General features: G+C 38.2%; 1 protein-coding gene across 3 annotated transcripts in view; it reads right to left on the bottom strand.

Annotated features, from left to right (window-relative positions):
* The window catches only part of LOC144959329 (neuronal acetylcholine receptor subunit alpha-7-like), a 52,097-nt gene that overhangs the window by 12,811 nt on the left and 16,094 nt on the right, over positions 1-23,192 (bottom strand). For 2 of the 3 annotated variants that reach the window (XM_078891888.1, XM_078891889.1), the window contains exons 2-5: positions 23,152-23,192; positions 9,349-9,500; positions 6,926-6,970; positions 2,443-2,543 (exon numbers count right to left, since the gene is read on the bottom strand). The exon at positions 23,152-23,192 is cut by the window's right edge and continues 188 nt beyond it. In XM_078891888.1, coding sequence (XP_078748014.1) covers positions 2,443-2,543; positions 6,926-6,970; positions 9,349-9,500; positions 23,152-23,192 — 339 coding nt within the window. Of the gene's footprint in view, positions 1-2,442; positions 2,544-6,925; positions 6,971-9,348; positions 9,501-11,325; positions 11,478-23,151 lie in introns of those variants that run through there. The other variant, XM_078891886.1, reaches the window with a different exon arrangement.

Here is a 23,192-nt window from a genome sequence, read left to right as displayed (position 1 = left end):
GCAGAAGAAAATAAGTAAATTTTGCAAAAATTTTGCATGTTTCTAAATATGTTGTATCACACCTAACAACTAACTACATGCAACCCATGTAATAAAATATCCCCGAGGAATTACGCAGTTTCAAACTCAAAATTAGGTAAAATTATGGGACAAAAGTGGCAAATTCTGCCAGAAATTATGCTGATTTGGAAATAGGCACAAAGGTGGGAAAACAAAATTACAATAAAAAATTGTTGTCAATGAAATTGTTATAATAAAGAAAAATCAAAGCTTTCAGGGTTGCCTGGCTCAAACTCCTCCTTTGATCACTTTAAAATCATATTGTACAAAGAAAACTCCTTTCAACATTAGCGGAGTTAATGGTTGAAAACATATAACGGAGTGCACAAGCTGGGAGGGAAGACAAAGTGTCCTGGTAAGAATCCCAAAAAAGCTGCAAGTTTAGTTCTTGTGTTGGACTGTTCCTAAGGACAACTGGTCATAGTTCTTTGGTGCAACGTCGAACCACTCCAGTAATCTTCATCACCGCGGGGAACGCAAATTCCCCCCCCCCCCCCCCCCCAAAAAAAAAAAGAAGAAAAAAAAAAGAAATCAAAGAATTTGTCAAAACGTGCAGATTTTGCGGTTGCAATGCAAATCAGAAAATTTTCCCTAATTTTGCGGCCGCAAGCTGTGCAAAAAAAAAAACAAACCGCGGGGCCAGCTGCATAGTCACCGTTTCCAACCACACAGAACCGCCAACGATGCACCCACCAGTTATTACATCGCGTCAAAGAGTTAATTAACGCGGCGGCAAACTTCGACACCATCGAGTCACTTCCGCCTGCCTGCACCTCGTCATCTCCGCCAAAATTTGCCCCCTTAAGAAAAGGAAAAAGACATTTATTTGGAGCTCAATTGATGGTTACTCTTCAACTTCTTTGTGCTCTGTATTCCTGTCAAGCTATATTGTCATCGATCTTATTATTTCTACAATATCCTTATAGTATGAGCCTTAAATTCTTTTTTTTTATAATAATTTTTTTAAAGTTTTTATTTAGCGCAATATCCACTAAACGTGCTCAAAGCACTTTACAAAGGGTCCCTGCCCAACAGCAACACGTAACACATAGAACGAGACATGACGTCTGTTAGGCGATAATACAATTTTCTTCTGACAGAGACAACGCAGTTAATGGTCAGGTACTCATTTTACACCTGCGAGTACGGTGAGAGAATGTGAGTAAAGGGCCTTTTCCAAGGACTCAACTATGCGCCGAGCGAAGCTCGAACCCAGGACCTTCCGATCCGAAAGCGAGTGTCATACCACTAGACCACATAGCCGCATAATTCTTTAACCAACATACGGTGCATACCCTTTTGAAAATTAAGTCAGTTACCGTGCATGTTATTAAAACATTTAAGTTGTTTTATTTTTGACTCGAAAATTTAAAATAAAGTATATTTTGGCCCTGAAATCAACCGCTAACCGTGAACCGAAGACTCATAGCCACCACCTATGAGTAAAAAGCCCACAGATCCTGAGCATCACTCACAATTTTTACATAGATGATTGACAAAAATGCATCGTGTGGTCAGGTTTTGCGATGCAATCTCTTTATCAGTGAGTCAAAATATTTTGAGAAATACTCACTATTCTTAGTATTTTGTCCATGTCCGACGTCTTTATCCGGAAGACGGCAGAGTATGGCAGTGCCGGGTCGTCGGAGTTCGTCTCCGATGTGGGATAGCCCTTTAAGTTAACGCTGGCTATCTACGACCTGACACAGCATATAGGGAATGAGATTAGCGGAAGAGTAGCGTCCCTTGATTGGACGTCACCGGCGGAGAAGTTATTAGAGAGAGAACGTCAATATGGTTTTGGGCATGCGTCTCTCGTCCTCGCTTCCTGTGAAACCGCGCGGTTAGTTAAATAGTTTCTCAGCGATCTTTAAGTTGACGTTCTCTCTGTAAGGTGACGTCCAATCAAGGGACGCTACTCTTCCGTTAATCTCATTCCCTATACCACATTGAGGCAGTGGATGACATAGCTGCCAACCAGTACGATAAAATCGTACTTAGTACGATTTGGCCAATCCAGAAATAGAAAAAAAATCCAGAAAAAAAAAGAAGAAAATCTGATAAAAATTATCTTGGGAGAAAATTTTCGCCACAAAGGAGGCTGTTAAGCCCAAGCCTCAGTAAACTGCTTCTGTCACCACATCCCCATCACTTATGCCTACGCAGTATGATGATAAAAGTAAGCTTCTCTTAGTATTACAGTTCTGACCATTCTAGTACTTAAGTACATTAATAAATATGCCATTTTAAGACATGAATTGGGCGTCCGCGCCGCACGTTTTTGCATTTTGAAAAGTTGGCAGCTATGACAGTATGGATCAGAAACACATTGATTCGTGATAGAAACGTCATTCAGACTGGAACTAGGGTCAATGTACTCACGAGTTTGAAACCACCAAGACTGGAGACCAGATTTTGTCTTCTTTAAACTGGACCACTGGTATTGTATACTTCGTCCAGCTCAAACGACTGTCTTTCCAAACCTGTGAACAACAAAATATAAATAAATGACACTTTTACCACTGTACTTTCTTTGTTTCTGGTCCCTTCGCTGTGTCCTTGGGAAAAAAAAGCTTTAAACTCACATTATCCCACTCGACTCAAGTGTTAATAATGCATTCCTGGTTATTGGCAGTTACGAATGGTGTACAGAGTTATAGCACAAAAAGGACGTCTAACGCGCAACTGGTACTGTATGAAATGGAAATATGGTTCCATGCGGCCTGCTGGGGGAAAATGTGCACTGAGCTTGGTATATCCGTGGAAATGCGACATATACATGTTGATATATATATATATATATATATATATATATATATATATATATATATATATATATATATAATTTCAACGCCATATGTGACCTATCTTCTCATAACGGCATTATGTCGGGGTAAATTTGATACTTAAAATAGAATTTTATCCGTGACATTATAAATGTGAGTTAACCCTCTCCTTACCAACTATAGGAAAATCGTCACATTCGTTACGATACAACCAACCTATTCCTTACTCAAATTTATTTTGTACATAATAATTTTTTTTTTAATGAACAGTGTGTTGTAGGATAGGTTTTGCTACAGAAACTATATATCGCAAGAATTTCACTGCTATAGTAATAAAAAATCTATTTTGTGTTAGTTGGGTGTGAAGTTTTGGAGAAAATCTTGAAAATGGCTGGTAAGGAGAGGGTTAAGATAAAATACTGTGGAGAGAGAGTTTTATTTCTAAAACTTGAAAACCAACTTAAATTTTATAATTCTGAGAATTTGGGACAGCTAGGCACGAACCCAGGACCTTCCGATCCGAAAGCGAGTGTCATACCACAAGACCACATAGCCGCACTAACATGTCATCTGCTGCCTCAATGTGGTATTGAGTTGTGATGAACCAAAGGCTTGGAGCACACAACTGCAGGTCAGATATCCGAACTTATGGCCTTTATTTAACATTGTTTTTATTCGAAGATTAAAGTGAAAACCCAGAAAAGTGGGTGGAGCAGGCACTAATGTTGATAATAACAAGACTTGACATGAGTAGGAAAGTGCCAGAAGACAATAGAGAATACAAATTTCGCGGCGGCGATGGGGGCTCAAACCCGCGACCTTTAATGGTGCGACAACTCCGCCTGGCCCGGAGAGTGTTACTCTACCGTATGAGCTATCCACCACTCAAAAAGATAAAAAAAAAGTGGGTTCAAACTCTCTCTCTCTCTCTCTCTCTCTCTCTCTCTCTCTCTCATATATATATATATATATATATATATATATATATATATATATATATATATATATATATATATATATATCTTGAGCCATTCTCCCCGACTCCTTGAGGTCACGGGTTCAACACACACAAACTTCACTCACCTTTTCTCACCGTACTCAGGTGTAAAATGAGTACCTGGCCGTTAACAGCGTTGTCTTTTTCCGAAAAAATGTAATATCGCCTAACGGGCGGCATGTCCCGTCCTACATGTTAAATGTTGCTGTTGACCAGGGTCCCCTTGTAAAGCGCTTTGAACACATTTAGTGGATATTGCACTATAAAAAGCTCAATATATATAATATATATATATATATATATATATATATATATATATATATATATATATATTATATATATATATATATATATTATATATAAGTTCGTTGGCCAGGATTTAAGCTTAACAGTCAATATTCTCAACACAAACTTGTTTGTTTTCGGGGAGAACGACCCAAGATAGACATAGAGTTTGAAACCACTTTTTTTTGAAGCAGTAGGTAACTCATACGGTAGAGTCACGCACGCTCTCTCCGGCCAGGCAGAGTTGTCGTACTAGTAAGATCGCGGGTTCCAGCCCCCCATCCCCTTCGCGGCCACGAATTTATTTTGTTTTATATTGACTTCTGTCACTTTCCTACTCACTAATTAATAAATGAAGTGAGTAGGAAAGTGCCAGAAGTCAATAGTTCTTAGTGAAAAACCAAAAATGTCAATTTCTTTGAATTTTTGTGATTGTCCTATACTTTGAGTGATGGCAGGGAGAGAGAGTTTTGTTTCTAAAAATGAAAACAAACTTAAATTTTCTCATTCTGACCATTTTGGGACAGCTTGGCTCGAACCCAGGACCCTTCCTTATATAAATAGAAAAGCAGAAAAACTACAACTATGACTCATTAATTTTAAGGCCGTTCTATTTATGGAGGGAAGATTTGGACCCCTGTGCGTTCTGATATAGCTAATACTAATACCATATTGAGGGCTGTGAGTAACATAATTGATATTTGAAAAGTAATTTTAAAAATTATTTTAAAAACATTATTTATCTATTTCATGACTTTAGGTTAGAGGGTCATTGAATGTTCATCTCGATCTCGCTTTGTGATTCTAGTTTAAAGTATGTGACCCACCGTCTCTAAACGGTATTATGTCGGGGGAAAATAGAATTTATTGACAAAAACATGAAACTTGGGGTTTGTTTCGATTTGTTATGTTAGAGAATGAAGACCGTTTCTCACAATGCAAAAGCTCAAAAATCGGTATTTACTATCAATTTAATTCTAAAGTCAGTTTTCGGGGTCCCACTAATCCCGACATAATACCATTTCGAGACGAAGGGTCATATATTATTGTGAATTATCAGTAATTATGTATTATATATTTTCATGAATTTGTTGCACCATTTTCTTTTCTTTTTTTTTCTTTTTTTTTTGTCTGTGTGGGTTTAGAATAGTTCATAGGCATAAATTATTACTCTTGTATAAACTAGCGAAACTTATCACTGTATTGGTGACGATGTAATCATCATCATCATCATCATCATCATCATCATCATCATCATCATCATCATCATCATCGTCATCATCATCATCATCATCGTCATCGTCGTCGTCGTCATCATCATCATCATCATTAGCATCATTATCGGCATCGGCATCATCAAGAACAAGACCAGCACCGTCGTCATCACCAACGACATCATTTTTTATTCTCGTTCTAATTCTCCTCCTCCTCCTTTTCCATCCCTACTCCTCTTTCTCCTCCTCCTCCTTTTCCATCCCTACTCCTCTTTCTCCTCCTCCTCCTTTTCCATCCCTACTCCTCTTTCTCCTCCTCCTCCTTTTCCATCCCTACTCCTCTTTCTCCTCCTCCTCCTTTTCCATCCCTACTCCTTTCTTCTCTCCTTTTCATCTACTCCCCTTCTCCCTCCTCCTTTTCCATCCCTACTCCTCTTCTCCTCCTTTTCCATCCCTCCTCTTCTCCTCCTCCTCTTTCCATCCCTCCTTTCTCCTCCTTTTCCATCTCCTTTCTCCTCCTCCTCCTTTTCCATCCCTACTCCTCTTTCTCCTCCTCCTCCTCCTTTTCCATCCCTACTCCTCTTTCTCCTCCTCCTCCTCCTTTTCCATCCCTACTCCTCTTTCTCCTCCTCCTCCTCCTTTTCCATCCCTACTCCTCTTTCTCCTCCTCCTCTCCTTTTCCATCCATCTCTCTCTCTCCTCTTTTCATCCTACCCTCTTTCTCCTCCTCCTCCTTTTCCATCCCTACTCTTTCTCTCTCCTCTTTCCATCCCTCCTCCTCCTCCTTTTCCATCCCTACTCCTCTTCTCTCCTCTTTTCCATCCCCACTCCTCTTTCTCCTCCTCCTACTCATCCACTATCTTTTTGATTCCTCCTTTTTTTTCTCCCTCTCTTCTCCTACTCCTCTCTCCTACCCTATTCATCCCTATTTTATTTTCTCTCAACTTCCGAAGTAACATCATTATCATCTTCCTCCTACAACTCTCAATGTAGCTATCTATTTAGATATTTTTTTTTCTTCTAACGTCATTTGTACACATCAATGTATCTAAATGTTGCTGCTCGAAACTCGAAGAAATAAATAACAATGTGAAATTGAATGTAAACTTCAATTTAATATACGAAAACAGATTTTTAAAAATGGACGTTTCGGGTTTCCCCTTTATCAACAAAACAGGATGAATGAAACACTACAGACGGATGAGATATTGTGGTAGTGGCGTTATTAAGATGAATAAACAAAAAAATGTTTTTCTTAACATCATTATCTCATTCGTCTGTAGTGTTTCATTCATCCTGATTTGTTGATAAAGGGGAAATGCCGAAACGTCCATTTTTATCTGTTTTCGTATATTAAAATAAAACTTACATTCCATTTCACATTGTTATTCATTAGTAAAATCAACCAACTCAACCCATATGTGAATAATTGTGCTAAGACGAAAATGGATTCTAACGGGCAACTTGTATCTTATGAATTGGAAATTAATTTGTTTTCAATATGGCTTAATAGAAGAATGGAAAAACAAAACAATGTAAAGCGTATTGGATACGGGGATTTTGTAGAATATTATTTTACTTACCATCGACCACCAACCAGACATGGAGAATATTTCATTTCTGACATCCTGTGGAAAATATTTGGAAAATAGAGGAAAAATGTTACTCGTGTGGCTATGTGGTCTTGTGGTATGACACTCGCTTTCGGATCGGAAGGTCCTGCGTTCGAGCCTCGCTCGGCGCATAGTTGAGTCCTTGGAAAAGGCTATTTACTCACATTCTCTCATCGTACTCGGGAGTAAAATGAGTACCTTGGTCGTAAACAGCGTTGGCTCTGTCCGAAAAAAATTGTAATATCGCCTAACAGGCGTCATGTCTCGTTCTACTTGATATGTAATGCTGTTGGTCAGGGACCCTTGTAAAGCGCTTTGAGGACGTTTAGTGGAGATTGCTCTTTATAAAAGCTCAAGTTTAAAAAAAATTCTGCTGTTCCATTTCAGATCAACGTATCTGACAAAATCTTGAATTTTAGAGGTTTTGTCTTTTATTTACATTATTTTAATTTGTACCCGGCATTCATCATGTGTCAAGGACAGGGTGACATTTGCCGCAAAAAATGTGGTTAAACATGAATACAAGAAAAAAAAAAGCAAAAAAACAATTGAGCTTTTGTATAGCGCAATATCCACTAAATGTGCTCAAAGCGCTTTACGAGGGGCCCCTGGTTAACAGCAACATTTAACATGTAGGACGGGACATGACGCCTGTTAGGCCATATTACAATTTTTCGGACAAAGACAACGCTGTTAACGGCCAGGTACTCATTTTACACCTGAGACCTTTTCCAAGGACTTAACTATGCGCCGAGCGAGGCTCGAACCCAGGACCTTCCGATCCGAAAGCGAGTGTCATACCACTAGACCACATAGCCGCACTCATCATGTAAGACATGTAATTATTTTTTTTTTATGCCACATAGGCGACTAGATTCGTTTTTTCTTTCTTTAAGCGGCAATGTTGTGAACTGGGAAATTTACAAAAACAGTACGTCAGTTTATCGAGGGGGTCCCAATAGCCAAGTGGGCAGAACAAACGCCACGTCAACAGAGAACCTTTGAAAGCAGTCGAAAAATGTTCTACCCCCCACCCCTCTCCCCTTGTCTCCGTCCACTTATAAGTGATTGGTCGCTGGGTGTTTTTTTTGGTGTGTTTTTTTTTTTTAGATCTGGTGGAATATTGTTTACGATAAAAGAGCGACCTATCCAAAGGGTAGCAAGCAAGTGCTACTGCTTGTTTAATGCCACAGAAACCGGGATAAATACCCAGCTTAAAGGGCTTTTTGGCTCTCAATGATTACTTAAATGTCACAATATCACCGATCCGATCCTCGTCATCACCATCATTACCACGGCGTAATCGGCATTACCACAATGTATTCACTACCCCCGCTTCTTTGAAGTCTCAAATTCTTCTTCTTCTTCTTCTTCTTCTTCTTCTTCTTTTTTCTTCTTGTGTTTCTTTTTTTTTTAATCTGGTGGAATATTGTTTCGATAAAGGCGACTATCAAATACAGCATGCTACTGCTTTTTTCGGTAACTACCACTAAATCTTTTGGCTCTCATGATTCTTAATGTACAATATCACCGTCCGATCTCGTCTCACCATCATTACCACGCGTAATGCATTACACAATGTATTCACTACCCGCTTCTTTGAAGTCTCAATTCTTCTTCTTCTTCTTCTTCTTCTTCTTCTTCTCATCTCTTCTTCTTCTTCGTTCATTCTTCTTCTTCTTCTTCTTTCTTTTTTCTTCTTCTTCTTCGTTCTGTCGTCGTCGTCTCATCATCATTCTTCTTCTTCTTCTTCTTCTTCTTCTTCTTCTTCTTCTTCTTCTTCTTCTTCTTCTTCTTCTTCTTCTTCTTCTTCTTCTTCTTCTTCTTCTTCTTCTTCTTCTTCTTCTTTGTAGTAGCCCCTTAAATAGAGGATCTAGACTACAGTTCACATTTATGAATTTCACGACACACACACACACACACACAAACTCACTCACATATTCAAAAGGCTCGATATGATCATTTCATTTTTGATATTTCCCACGCTTCCAAGACCCTTTCAAATTCTGTATTGTTTTTAGTTTCTATCAACTCCTGAGGGAGTTCATTCCATAAACGAACAACAGAAGGAAAGAATGAGTGTAGGAGAGTGTCCGTTCTTGGTGTTTGAATTGAGAGTTTGTTGTCGTAAAACTGAGTAAATCTTTCTGGTTTTTAAATCAATTCTTGATCACAGAATTCTATCTGGATATCATTTTTAAATGAGTTACTGGCCAATCGAAAGTAACAAAGCACCAAAAAGTTTATATATATATATTATAAAAAAGGAATCACTCTCAATTTTACGACATTCAACTCACTAACTGCCAAGCACTACCTACTAGTATGCTGGGTCAATCTATTGTTATCTTCATCTACAGCTATGTTTCGGCAGCTTGCTGAAGCGTACTCACCACGGAGTTAATCGCCGTCACGTGCATCTGTAGGGAAATCTCCGTGACAGCGCTTGGCCTGACATCTTTCCTGTAGCCAGCCAGAACCTCATCCCGCAGAGCAGTCTCGTTGTCAACGGTAAAACCCCGGAGTGGGCAACACAGCAGCAAAACTAGGAAATAAAAGAAAGAAGACATCAGGATTATTTCTTGCCAGGGGTGGGGGGGGGGGGGGGAGAGAGAGAGTTTATATATTTTTGTTACTGTTTAATGTATTGTGATAAATCGTCTCAAAACGGCATTATGGCAGGGTCAACGTGATGTTAATCAATAATCTGAGATTTTATCTCCTTTCGAAAATTGGGCGAAAAAGTAATCAAAAATGAGCATGTATATAGGTATAGATTTTATTCAATACCATAACAGTAACAAACTGAACGTTCTTTTGATACAGCCTAAAGTCACAGAAAAACTGTTGGCATGTGTAAAGTAATGGAAAATACGGAATATTAGGACCAGTTGAGTGAGAAAAACCTCTATAAACCCTAGGTAAACATATTTGCAGGGTCAAACTAAGCAATCTGATGGACTTGAGTCATGGCAAATAATATTATGCTGTGGTTGAGTGAGAACTGTTACATTCCATGCCATACGTTTCGTGGTTCAGACTGCAAATACGTAAAGTGATAGTCGCACTATAATTTGATTCATAATAATGCCACTTTTGGAGAAAGCCTTGTTGTAATACAATATAGTATGCGTTGGCTAAGAAGCTATAACATTACAACAATTGGACCCATAACAAAATGTGTTATCCAAACGTTCTGTCAAAACATCAGTAGTCATTACTCGATAAACGTTGATGGCAAAAAATAAAGACCTATGACGTCGCGTGTACATATAAGTACACATCGGGAGAGTGGATTTTGTTTCTTACTCCCCAAAAACTTATAAGATATTTCTTTATTTTAATCATTTGGCCTTGCCCAAAACTTAATTTTCTTCATTTAGTTCATTGACAAATGACATCAACCTGACGCTTAAGAAGGATCACAGACAGCAGTTAACTGCCGTACTCTGGAAAGAGGCGTATTTTTTTTTTTAATGACCCTCATGTTGGCCAAAACTCTCAAACCTGGGATTAAGGAAAACCTCGCTATGTGGTCTTGGAGTATGACACTCGCTTTCGGATCGGAAGGTCCTGGGTTCTAGCCTAGCTGGGCGCATTGTTGGAAAAGGCTCTTTACTCACATTCTCTCACCGTACTCAGGTGTAAAATGAGTACCTTGTCGTTAACAGCGTTATCTTTTGTTGGAAAAAAATGTAATATCGCCTAACAGGTGCCATGTTTCATTCTATATGCTAGGTGTTGCTGTTGGTCAGGGACCCTTTGTAAAGCGCTTTGAACATTCTTAGCGGATATTGCGCTATTTAAAAGCTCTATTTTCTTTTACTTTCTCGACATGGCCCTTCCGCCGAAAAACCGTCGGTCTGTTCGAAGCTTTTGAAAACTCGTAGCCTTACTTCAGCCTTCATAACTTCATAGATTGACACTGACCATAACATTACGTCCAAAACAAACAAACAATGCGACGACCACCAGAAGAAAGCAAATCGTGAGTTGTATTCATTTCTTCAACCAATGGGGTCATTTATTTCCTTGAGCACTTTTGAACTTAGTTTTTAATCAGCGCAATATCCACTAAATGTGCTCAAAGTGCTTTACAAGGACGGGACATGACGCATGTTAGGCGATTTTACCAACAACAAAAATCGGTCAGAGACAGCGCTGTTAACGGCCAGGTACTCGTTTTACATCTGGGTTCGATGAGAGAATGTGAGTAAAGAGCCTTTTCCAAGGACTCAACAATGCGCCGAGTTAGGCTCGAACCCAGGACCTTTCCGATCCAAAAGCGAGTGTGATACCACAAGACCACATAGCGGCACTAATCAACTTATTCTTACGGTCTGGATTTTTATTTATAAAACTTAACTTACCGGCTAATAATAAACACATGGGAAATCTTGAAACTTTATCAGCATTCAATAACATCCACACACATAAAAACAGCAAGAAAACATCAATATTATAGAATGAATCATTATTGTTTTAAGACCTCCATTTGGTTGATCAGTTCTCACAAAAGTCCCTCGAATAGACACTATAATAAACGTTGAAGGTTTGACATAGTCAATATGTATGTTGATACGGTCGATCTGGCGGCCAGAAATTGTATTTTACCTTCAAGAATACCACCAATACGGTCGGAAATACACGAAGAACAAAATGAAGGTGGGGAAAAAAGAAACCGGATGTTACATATTATAGCGGAAACTAATAGAAGATTCTCAGTGTCTCATCACATGCAACACGTATTAAAATGAACTAAGGCTTTCAATCTGTGTTAACTCAGCCCATAAAACGCCCTACTACTTTACTGTCACACACCAACGATGTTATCGGTGGCGTGTTGAATAATTTAGATGCATTTGACAAAAGTTCATTGTTCTAAAATCTGTTCATTCATCTGCACTCAGGAATTACTGTCAAGGCCGAGTCGATGGCGTAGTTAGTTGTGGAGTGCGGCTTTGTCCTTCAATCAAAGCCATGGAACCGGAGTTTTATCCCGGTTTCTATTTAGCGTGAAATGGAAAATAGCAAATGCTTGCTACCCTTTGGACAGAACGCTTGTTAATCACAAAGTACTTTCAGCCAGATCTAACAGACCTAGCTGCCCAATCACTGCTGGGTGGACCCGGGGGGGGGGGGGGGAAAAATCTGCACTTTACTCGGGATCGAACTTGGTCCCTTTGCGTGTGAAGCGAATGCCCTACCAAGTGATCAATAGAAACCCACATTGATCGGCTATGATCACATCAATAAGTAGAAATGGTATTCAACTTGAGATCCTTTCACGAAGTTCTTTGAAATCTCGGTGCGAAGACTTTTTAACAAGGTGGGGTCCATCTTTTTTAATCAATATAAAGTAATAAAATGTTGTTCGTCTTGTCCCAAAATAATAGGGCTTTTAAGCGTGGTCAGTGGCCGGATAGGTGACAGTGATCGCCGAAAATTCTAAGTCCAACGTTGAGTCCAAGGGTTAGGAATCAAACACACAATACCTCACTCGACTCGGGTGAAAATGAATGCATGACTATCGGCAGTGAAGAATATTGTAGGAGTATTTGTATAAGAGGGCGCCTAACAGGCGACTTTTAATGTATGGGATGGACATCTGGGAGAATAAATGAAACATATTGAAGCGCATTGAGCATGGTTAATCCGTGAAAATATGCTGTATAAATGCTCATATTTAACGAAGCATAAAAAGGGTTTTGTTTGTGGACAGCACAATAAAAGCTTGCTTCTACGTCAAATCTGGACACCACCGACACCACCACCAACCATCCAACCATTCAATAATTGATTGAATAGCGAGTCTGCTCACGTCATATGAACATGAGTAACACGCTGACGGCGTGCTGTAATACTGTAATACTGTAATGAGATTGACTCGTTCCCATGTTTTATAAATTAATCGTAATCGCAATAGGTTAATCTCCGCTAAGCGAGGGAGAACAGTATGAGCTGAGCTGAGCTTTTATATAGCGCAATATCCATTCAATGTGCTCAAAGCGCTTTACAAAGGGCCCCTGACCAACAGCAACACGTAACATGTAGAACGAGACGTGACGCCTATTAGGCGATATTACATTTTTTTTTTCGACAGAGACAACTCTGTTAACGGCCAGGTACGGTGAAAGAATGTGAGTAAAGAGCCTTTTCCAAGGACTCAACTATCCGCCGAGCGAGGCTCGAACCCAGGACCTTCCGATCCGAAAGCGAGTGTCATACAACAAGACCACGTAGCCGTGGTAGGTATTTATTATAATAATAATAATAATAATAATAATAATAATAATAATAATAATAATAATAATAGATCTTTATTGTCCATAAATATGGCAATTTGTCATTTAGTTACACTTGTTATAATGTTAAACGATAACTAAGATTGAACAGATATTTCACTCCTACTTATTTTCTCTCTCTCTCTCTCTCTCTCTCTCTCTCTCTCTCTCTCTCTCTCTCTCTCTCTCTCTCTCTTTCTTTCTTTCTTTCACACGTGCGATATACACAACATAAACACTTGAGTACAGCATGGGACCAATACTAACAAAAAAGGTGACAATGGAAAGGCTTCGGATGGGAACAAAACAGACAATGGACTTTTCTGGTGCAAACCCTTCGTCGGCAAAACAATAAGCCCTCATTCATCCTGTTTTGTTGATAAAGGGGACACCCGAAACGTCCACATTATATGTTTTCGAATCTTACAGTAAATTTCCGATTGTTATTTTCAAACTTGAAGTATGAACATTTTAAATGAGTCTTTGAGCGACGTCGGTGTCTTGTTAACCCTCTCCTTACCACCCATAGGAAAATCGTCACATTCGTTACGATGCAGCCAACAATTTTCTTATTCTGATTTCATTTTGTTATAGTTATAGATAGTATGCAGATGACGTCACTCAGGCCTTTGTTATTGTTTTTGCCATCCGCGTTTGTGAGTTGTTCTCACTAAACTGTATTAACCAGACTATAAAAGTTCATGGTTACACAGAGTTTGTTTGTTGGTCCGTTATACTTCCGGATGGCAATGTTGTGAACTCCTTGGCCAAGCGCATTCTATCTATAGCCATACAAACTCTACACTGTGTTGCAGAGCTACTTTTTCGAACAAAATATAGAATATACTCGTTGCTAATCTGTTCGAACATTTTTTTTTGTGTTGGGTGAGTATGAAGATTTGTGTAAAATTCTTAAAATAGCTGGTAAGGAGAGAGTTAAATCTATATTCAGAAAAGTGACTGGAGCAGGCACTTATGTTGGTGACAACAAGAGATGAAGTGAGTAGAAAAGTGTCAGAAGACAATAGAGAATAAAAATTTTCGCGGCAGTGGTGGGGTTTGAACCTGCGAACTTATTGGTACGACAACTCCGCCTGGTCGGTGAGAGCGTGGCTCGACCGTGTGAGCTATCCACGAATACAAAAATATTCGTATCAAATCTATATTGTCAAACTTAGACATTGTACGCATTGACCTGTGAATTATGACGAACATGCCATTAATTCACTATCAAACAGATTTATTGTTTTAACGAGCAGGGAGGATACGTGGTGTTGCTCGGTAGAAATATTTGTAATTGAGGCTGTGCCAAAATGCCTTTTTTACAACGTTCGCCACAAAAATACTCTAATACTAAATATTACGTTACTTGGAAAAACTAAGAATGAAATTCGTTTTCATCTGTTTTTACCATTTGAATAATAAATGTAAATCAAACCAAAATTTGGCGATCTAGTTGTGCTCTGGACAACGTTGTTAACTGCCAGGTATTCATTTCACACTTGAGTACAGTTAGAGAATGTGAGTAAAGAGTCTTTTCCAAGCACTCAACTATTCGTCGAGCTAGGCTCGAACCCAGGACCTTCCAATTCGGAAGCGAATGTCACACGACTAGACAACATAGCCGCAGAAAACATTTTTATTTTTTAAAGTCTGTACGAATGCAGATGTGAACAAAAGTCATTAATGACGAAAAAAGTCTTCGTCTTAACTCTCTCAATCCTAGAGATTTTTACCTCTTCAAATTTGGAGAAAAAAATGTATTAAAAATGAGCATGTGCATAGATCGTTTTATTCAACTACCATAAACATGTAAAAACTAAAAACATTAGCGTCTACGCCTATAATTTTCTTAGAAAAATGTGATAAATAGGCATGGGGTAAAAGTAACCCAGGTAAACTACGGATATAGTCGATGCTAGGGTTGAGTGAGTTAACGAAATATACGGGGGTGGTGTATATATAACCTCACCCCATGCATCAACGAACCCCAGCTAACCATACCGGTTTGAGGCAGTATGACACAATTCATTGTAATTGAAACAAATCACTCTTCAAGCTAAGTATAGAGTCATAATTCATTGTTATTGAAACCAATCCCTATTCAAGCTAAGTATAAAGTCATAAATTCATTGTTATTGAAACCAATCCCTATTGAAGCTAAGTATAGAGTCATAATTCATTGTTATATTGAGACCAATCCCCATTCAAGCTAAGTATAGAGTCATAATTATGTTATTTGAGCCAACCCATCAACTAGAAGAGTCATAATTCATGTTAATTGAGACATCCCTATTGAAGCTAAGTATAGAGTCATAATTCATTGTTATATTGAGACCAATCCCCATTCAAGCTAAGTATAGAGTCATAATTTATTGTTATATTGAGACCAATCCCCATTCAAGCTAAGTATAGAGTCATAATTCATTGTTATATTGAGACCAATCCCCATTCAAGCTAAGTATAGAGTCATAATTCATTGTTATTGAAACCAATCCCTATTCAAGCTAAGTATAGACTCAATGTAGCATTTCAAAGAAACAGCCGAAGCGTAGTGATTGTATTAGGTCCCATGACACAAACGCACCATTACTAAAAAACAAATTCTAAAATTGCATTTATATAGCGCAATAACCACTAAACATGCTCAAAGCGAATTACAAGGGGTCTCTGACCAACAGCAACATTTAACATTTAGTAAGGGACATGACACCTGCTGTTAGCCGATGTTGCATTTCTTTTGGGACAAAGACAACGCTGTTTACGACCAGGTACTCATTTTACACCTGAGTACGGTGAGAGAATGTAAGTAAAGAGCGTTCTCCAAGGACCCAACTATGCGCCGAGCGATGCTCGAACCCAGGACCTTCCGATCCGAAAGCGAGTGTCATAACACAAGACCACATAGCCACGGTAATTGAAACCGACATCACCATTCAAGCTACTAAGTATAGAGTCAAATTCATGTATGAACCACCCATCAGCTATATATCAAGGTGCATTCAAAACAGCCGAAGCGTAGTGATTGTATTAGGTCCCATGACACAAACGCACCATTACTATAGCGATACGACAAGGTTGTTTTTTTTTTTTTTTTTTTTTTGGTTTTTAAAAAATAAAGTTATGCTGGACACGCTATAGAAACGGTATATGTCTTGCGGTATGACACTCGCTTTTGGATCGGAAGGTCCTGGGTTCGAGCCTCGCTCGGCGCAAAGTTGAGTCCTTAGTCTTGGAATGGGCTCTTTACTCACATTCGCTCAGGTGTAAAATGAGTACCTGGCCGTTAAAAGCGTTGTCTCTGTCCGAAAAAAATTGTAATATCGCCTAACAGGCGTCATTTCCCGTCCTAGATGTAAAGTATTGTTGTTGGCCAGGGACACTCCTTGTATATCGCTTTGAGCACGTTTAGTGGATATTGCGCTTTATAAAAGCTCAATTTTTATATTTTTAAATAGAATGAAATAAACACAAATGAATATAATAGCTTTTTTAAAAAAGTACAAAATACCAAATATGAAACGTTTCGGGCTCAAAAACCTTCCTAAGCCAACAACAAATACAGGTAGAAGGTAGAGAAATAATTCAGGCAGGAACTTATCACAATAATGAGGAAAACTGAATATTATAGATCTAGCTAGAGAAGTTTGCCAGATGAAAACAGAAAATATACCAGGGTATTTGGTTGCCAAACCCCGCCCCAACTATTTTTCTTTTCATGAGAGAGAGAGAGAGAGAGAGAGAGAGAGAGAGAGAGAGGGAGAGGGAGAAAGATACACACATACTCACATCCAGACAGAGAGTATGAGAGAGAAAGAGAGAGGAAGAGAGCGAGAGAGAAAAAAAAGAGAATAATTTGAAAAAGTAGAGAGATATATACAGAGAGACAGAGAGCGAGAGAGAGAGAGAGAGAGAGAGAGAGAGAGAGATATACATACTCACACACAGATAGAGAGTAAGAGAGAGAAAGAGAGAAGGAAAGAACCAGAGAAAAAAAGAGAATAATTTGGAAAAAAAAAAGAAGAGAGAGAGATACAGAGAGAGAGAGAGAGAGAGAGAGAGAGAGAGAGAGATAAGAAAAGAGAGAGAGAGAGAGAGGGGGGGGGGGGAATCCTATGGAACAATTCCATGTTTAGGGGTAATTTTACAACACCATTAACTCTGTCCTTCACTTCGTCAATAAATATTGATCATTCCCCCCCCCCCCCCCCCCTCATACACACAAACACACACACGCACAAACACACACACACGCACACACACACACACACACATACACATACAGACAAACGTATATGAGTTTTGGGAATTTTCGACAAACTGAGGGTACTTGTAATCGATGATATTTGAAGTAGACAAAATGTTTTCCGGTTGACAAAAAAGTTGGGTTTTTTTTTTCATGAGTGGGACTGAAATATTTTTAAAACTCTCACCTCAATATTGAGATCTTTTATTGACAAGGGTACACAATGGCAGATCTGTTGTCAGATACATTAAACTACTAGTATTATATCACGGGAAATGTTTCCGGCAATCCATATATCCAAAGGCCATTGGAATAATCAATACATTCGTTGTAACTTATTAATGTCTCGCCTTTCAAATGTTCAGATAGTTTTATCCGTTTAATGAACGGGCGGTAGTATTAAATCTGCAATATTATACACACCCACAATTTGTAGCAACGTTATTTGTTTATAAAGTTTTCCATTATTTGTATCAGTAAATAGGTACTGTTTCTTCAAAGTTGATATGTAGAATCAAGAGAGAGAGAGAGAGAGAGAGAGAGAGAGAGAGAGAGAGAGTATAAGAGAAAGAGAGAGAGAGAGAGAGAGAGAGAGAGAGAGAGAGGGAGAGAGAGTAAGAGAAAGAGAGAGGGAGGTAGAGAGAGAGAGATGGAGAGAGAGAGAGAGAGAGAGAGAGAGAGAGAGAGAGAGAGAGAGAGAGAGAGAGAGAGAGAGGTTCAATAGTGTTTGGAGTTTGGAGTTACAGCCGAGGTTTAATTTATTCTCCGGCATTAACACTCAGACCACAAACCAAAATAATGAAGGAATCTGTTAATTGCACGAGATACCACCGGTAGCATCGCCATATGGGGAAAGTCAAATAGAACATTAAGGTATTTCAAAACTGGTTTCATTTCGCCAAACAAATCCCGTGCAATTTCCATGTTTTCCACTCTGGGTTTGTTTAATTTCACATCAAATCAGCCACCAGCACCATTAGTGAAACACGGCGATGCCTGTAGATTAGTTTGTTTCACATTCCCTATAATTATCATTGATTTATATAAAATATAATGCCGAAAAAATTTTTCGTTCCGTGCCATTATTTTGGACACGCAATGCTCTTTAAATTGTTTTCATCCAAATGTATTGATTTAGTTTCGATGGCTCGATTAAATTTGTGTTTGAGAAGAAGGAAGCACCCAATCAATTCAAAAAAACGATTTGTTTCCGTTTGTTTCCGTTTGTTTCCGATTGTTTCATTCAGGTCATGAGTTCATTTCTGCCGTAAGTTTACAAAACATTTTTGTCATTCTAGCACATCATTTTTCAAAAGCTTTAATGGACAGAGATAGCCATCTTGTCATAAAGTCTCAAACACGAGACATCAAATATACCTGGCTTTAGAGACAATTCGACACGTTTTACGTCATCTTTATCTATTAATAGATTTTCTAGCCAAATTGGGGGAATAAATGCGTTTCTCATTAGTAGTGTCCGTTCGATTTCTGATTTCCCGTACAACTTTACTTCAATTTCCGCCGTTTAAGTTTAATGTTTCGAAACGCTGTGAACCTAGAAACAGCTAAGTGCATTCATCGAAGTAAAAGGAAAAACGTTTTTTGGTATTGTCCTGGCAGCAGAGAAATTATACACTTTTATTTTTATTTTTATTATTTTTTGACAATTACTATTGGATTGATCAGACTGTTGATTCGATTGTAACAATGAATGTAATGTCGTATTCATTTCACGCCATGAACAAACATAAATAGAACAGCTTCGAATAATAACAAAGTAAAAACTCGGAACAATTCCCTCTTCAACCAATACCAAAAACAATAAAAACATTAACTTAAAATCCGGAACGATCACAGAGAAGTATTTGGCCTGTCTTGTCCGCAAGAGAATCGAGCATTTTTAGTTTAAAATTTAAAACTTTTTCCATGTTTTGGCAGTATGGAATATAAATATTTTCTTCCTAATAAATAGCCTTCAACAGTCGTGACGTCAATTCCCTCGTAATGACGCATAGTAACGTAGTAACTGATTCTAGACTAGCCGAACAATGGCGGACGCCCTTATGAAATATTTCTCCGACGACATAAAAGTGTATCCAGAGGAGAAAACCATTATAAATCTAATCACGTTTTGACTTTATTACATTCTGATCACATGACATGTAAAAAGTTCTAGCCATCATGAAGAATAAAAAGTACCGATTTTTTTGTTTAGAACCAAGCTGCTGGTTGCTGGGCGGACGTGACATCAAACTATTGAATCCTATTTTGAAGTCGAGTATCTAGAAATACATCAATATATCTCCAAGCGTGAGTATAATTAGAGAGAAATCTAAAAAAAAAATTAAAAAATGATTGTTTCTATTTTATCAAGACCTTAAACTTATTACTATATTGAAATTAAATCCCCTATCTTTCTTCTATATTATAATGTTGGAAGAGCCAGACATTTAATCATTCTTAATATGATTTTTTATAATTAATCTTTTATAGAGCAATATCCATTAACCGTGCTCAAAGCGCATTACAAGGGGTCCCTGGCAACAGTAACACTAAACATGTAGGACGGATATGACGCCTGTTAGGCGATTTTGCAACTCTGTTATTGGCCAGTTACTCATTTTACACCTGAGTACGATGAGAGAGCCTTTTCCAAGGACTCAGCTATGCGCCAAGCGAGGCTCGAACCCAGGACCTTCCGATCCGAAGCGAGTGTCATACCACTAGACCACATAGCAGCATTCTTCATAACAGTCGGGGTAGTAATCTACGTTTCATCAAACTGACATAATTGACTTGTATTATCTATATGCCCAAAAACCCAAATTGTTTTTCTCTCATTGTTCTTATAGAAATACGTTTCTTTCTTTTTCTTGAAAGGGTTTTACCGCGCTTGCATCACATAACCCTCTCCTTACCAACTATAGATAGTTGCAGAGAGTACTAGGCCTTTGTATTGTTTCATCCGTTGTGAGTTGTTTTCATACTGTATTAACAGACTATAAAAGTTCATGTACACAAGTTTGTGTTGGTCGTATACTCGGATGCATGTTGTACTCCTTGCAGCGCATTCATCTATAGGAATGTCCATTCGTTACGATAAAAACAACCTTTTTCATATTCAAGTTTCTTTTGTACTCATAAAATTTAAAGAAAATGAACATGGTTGTAGCGCATGTTTTGCAAAGAAATTATTTATCGCAAGATTTTATGCTATTGTTTGAGTGATAAAAAATCTATTTTTGTGTTTGTTCGGTGTGAAGTTTTGGGGAAAATCCTGAAAATAGCTGGTAAGGAGAGGGTTAAGGTCATATCGGCGCCAGTAAAAAAAAAAAAGGGGGGGGGGGGGGGGATGGGATGGGATAGTCAAAAGTTCTAGAATTGCAATTAAAGCACCCAAGAAAAGTGAGACAAAGGGGAATTAGTTCAAATGGGAAACAGTAGATGTAGATCCAAGAGACACTGTCAAACAAGTTTAATTTATTGTTATGAAACACAATCCCCATCAAAGGATACGATCAAAGTTTACAAACCACAAGTTAATATTATAATATGAAACCAAACCATAAGCAAATAGGCATAACAGATGAACAATTTCAAGGAAGAAATATAATCATTATTATTGTATTGAACTTCCCCTCAGCAGTATCGACAATCATGGACAACCAGCAATCATCATTCAAAAGTTCATCCAGACACAAAACAAGGTCCCCGAAAAGGGTACACTCAATGTTACAAACCACATATAATATTATACGTAAACAAAACATAATACAATGCATAACAGAGAGATGATTTGCAAGGGAAAAAATATCATCTCCAAAAACTTATTATGTATTTGAACGTTTCCCTCTCAGCCAGGGTATCCGACCAGGACCAGGACAAAACCAAGCAATCTCATTCAAAGACAAAAACAAAAATCAAGTTGGAAAACAGGTATAGGGGGGTAGAAGACACAGTAAAAAACTCCCTGCAAACTATGGGAGGTCAGGAGCCCCACCCGGGAGGAAATATTTTCAGACCAACGCAAAATTTTAACCTATTGCAATGATTTTAATTCAAGGCTTTAACCAGTTAACTGTCCTACTCTGTAAAACATGTATTAAAAAATTTAGTCAGAAAACTAGGCCTTCAAATATCGATCAATTTATATGAACCTCATCTTGGCAAACACTCTGAATCCCGGGACTTAAAAAAGACCTGGCGAAGTCACAATTTTGAGAGTTTTTGCCATTTGTCAGTTAAATCGATAGAAGGACGAGTTTTCTGGCCAAATTTTGAATAATATGTCTTGAGTACGACAGTTAAATGCAAATTGCGTTCGGATACCAGCGAATTACGGCCACTTAGGGCTTTTTATTGTACAAAATCATGGTACACACCATTCCATACAAAACATTATATTTTGCACAATGGCAAATATACAGTGCTTATCTAAAGTGCTTGCGAAAACAACGAATAATATGAACAAAGAGCCTTTTTTCCCAAGAACCATACGCCGCTGAGAGCGGGTCTCGAACCCTGGACGGTTTGGTCTGAAGGCGAGTGATCATATTCATTGATATAATATTCATAAATCTATTCATTCATTGTTAACGACGGCGTCGATTGTTAAGGTCCGTTGATTTCTACCTGTGAATAAAAGTCACAAATACTAAAGCTTCGTAAACAACTTATAAGAGTTACTGGGATACATGACACGCCTAGTTGACTTTGTTTTAGTGGTAAATCGGAAAGAAATATAATCTCTTTTTAACTCATTACTTCATTAAAGGAGGTTTTTGGTAATAACTATTGAAACAAAGTCGTAAAAATTAAGGGCAACCCCCCCCCCCCCCCCCCCCCCGCTACGCATCGATTTATCTTAAGATCATTTTAAAAAAAAACTGAACAAAGCCCCCTATTGGAATAAGACACCCCTGGATATAACGTTATTATATTATATTGTGTCATTTCTTTGATCATGATAGCGCTTCAGATTCCTGAAAGCAATGACACCGATTCCACGTAAAGAACTTTTGTCATTGTTAATATTTTAATATTTTGTTCACGCCATTTGTTACTACATCTCTTGTCAAGCGTGTCCATTAACCTTGCGTAACATTAAAATGATATTTAAGTTTGTAAAATTATTTTGATTAGAATAATATACAATAGAACATAACACAATGTATAGATAGTTCGAAGATGACGTCACTCATGTCTTTGTTATTGTTTTTTGCCATCCGCGTTTATGAGTATTGCTCACTGAGGTGTATTAACCTAACTATAAACGTTCATGGATACACACAGTTTTGTCTGTTGGTCCGATATACTTCCGGATGGCAATGTTATGAGCGTCTTAGCCAAGCGCATACTATCTATAGATATAATGAAGTTGACGTCACTCGGGTCTTTGTTATTGCTTTTTGCTTGCCATCCGCGTTTATGAGTAATTCTCACTGAACTGTATTAACCAGACTATAAACGTTTAAGGTTACACATAGTTTTGTGTGTTGGTCCGTTATAGTTCCAGATGGCAATGTTGTGAGTTTCTTAGCCAAGCGCATATTATCTCTATTGGTTTATCTCAACCAAGCCGTATAATGAAGATGATGATGATGATGATGATGATGATGATGATGATGATGATGATGATGATGATGATGATGATGATGATGACTCACCTGTAAATATTTGTAGAAGGATGCAGACACCCTTATCTGCC

Source organism: Berghia stephanieae, chromosome 13 (assembly GCF_034508935.2).
Source record: "Berghia stephanieae isolate SIO BIC M18660-M18661 chromosome 13, UCSD_Bste_1.3, whole genome shotgun sequence".
Lineage (NCBI taxonomy): Eukaryota > Metazoa > Mollusca > Gastropoda > Nudibranchia > Aeolidiidae > Berghia > Berghia stephanieae.
The sequence above is the reverse complement of the archived record's forward strand: the minus strand, read 5'-3'. Positions and strand labels throughout refer to the sequence as shown.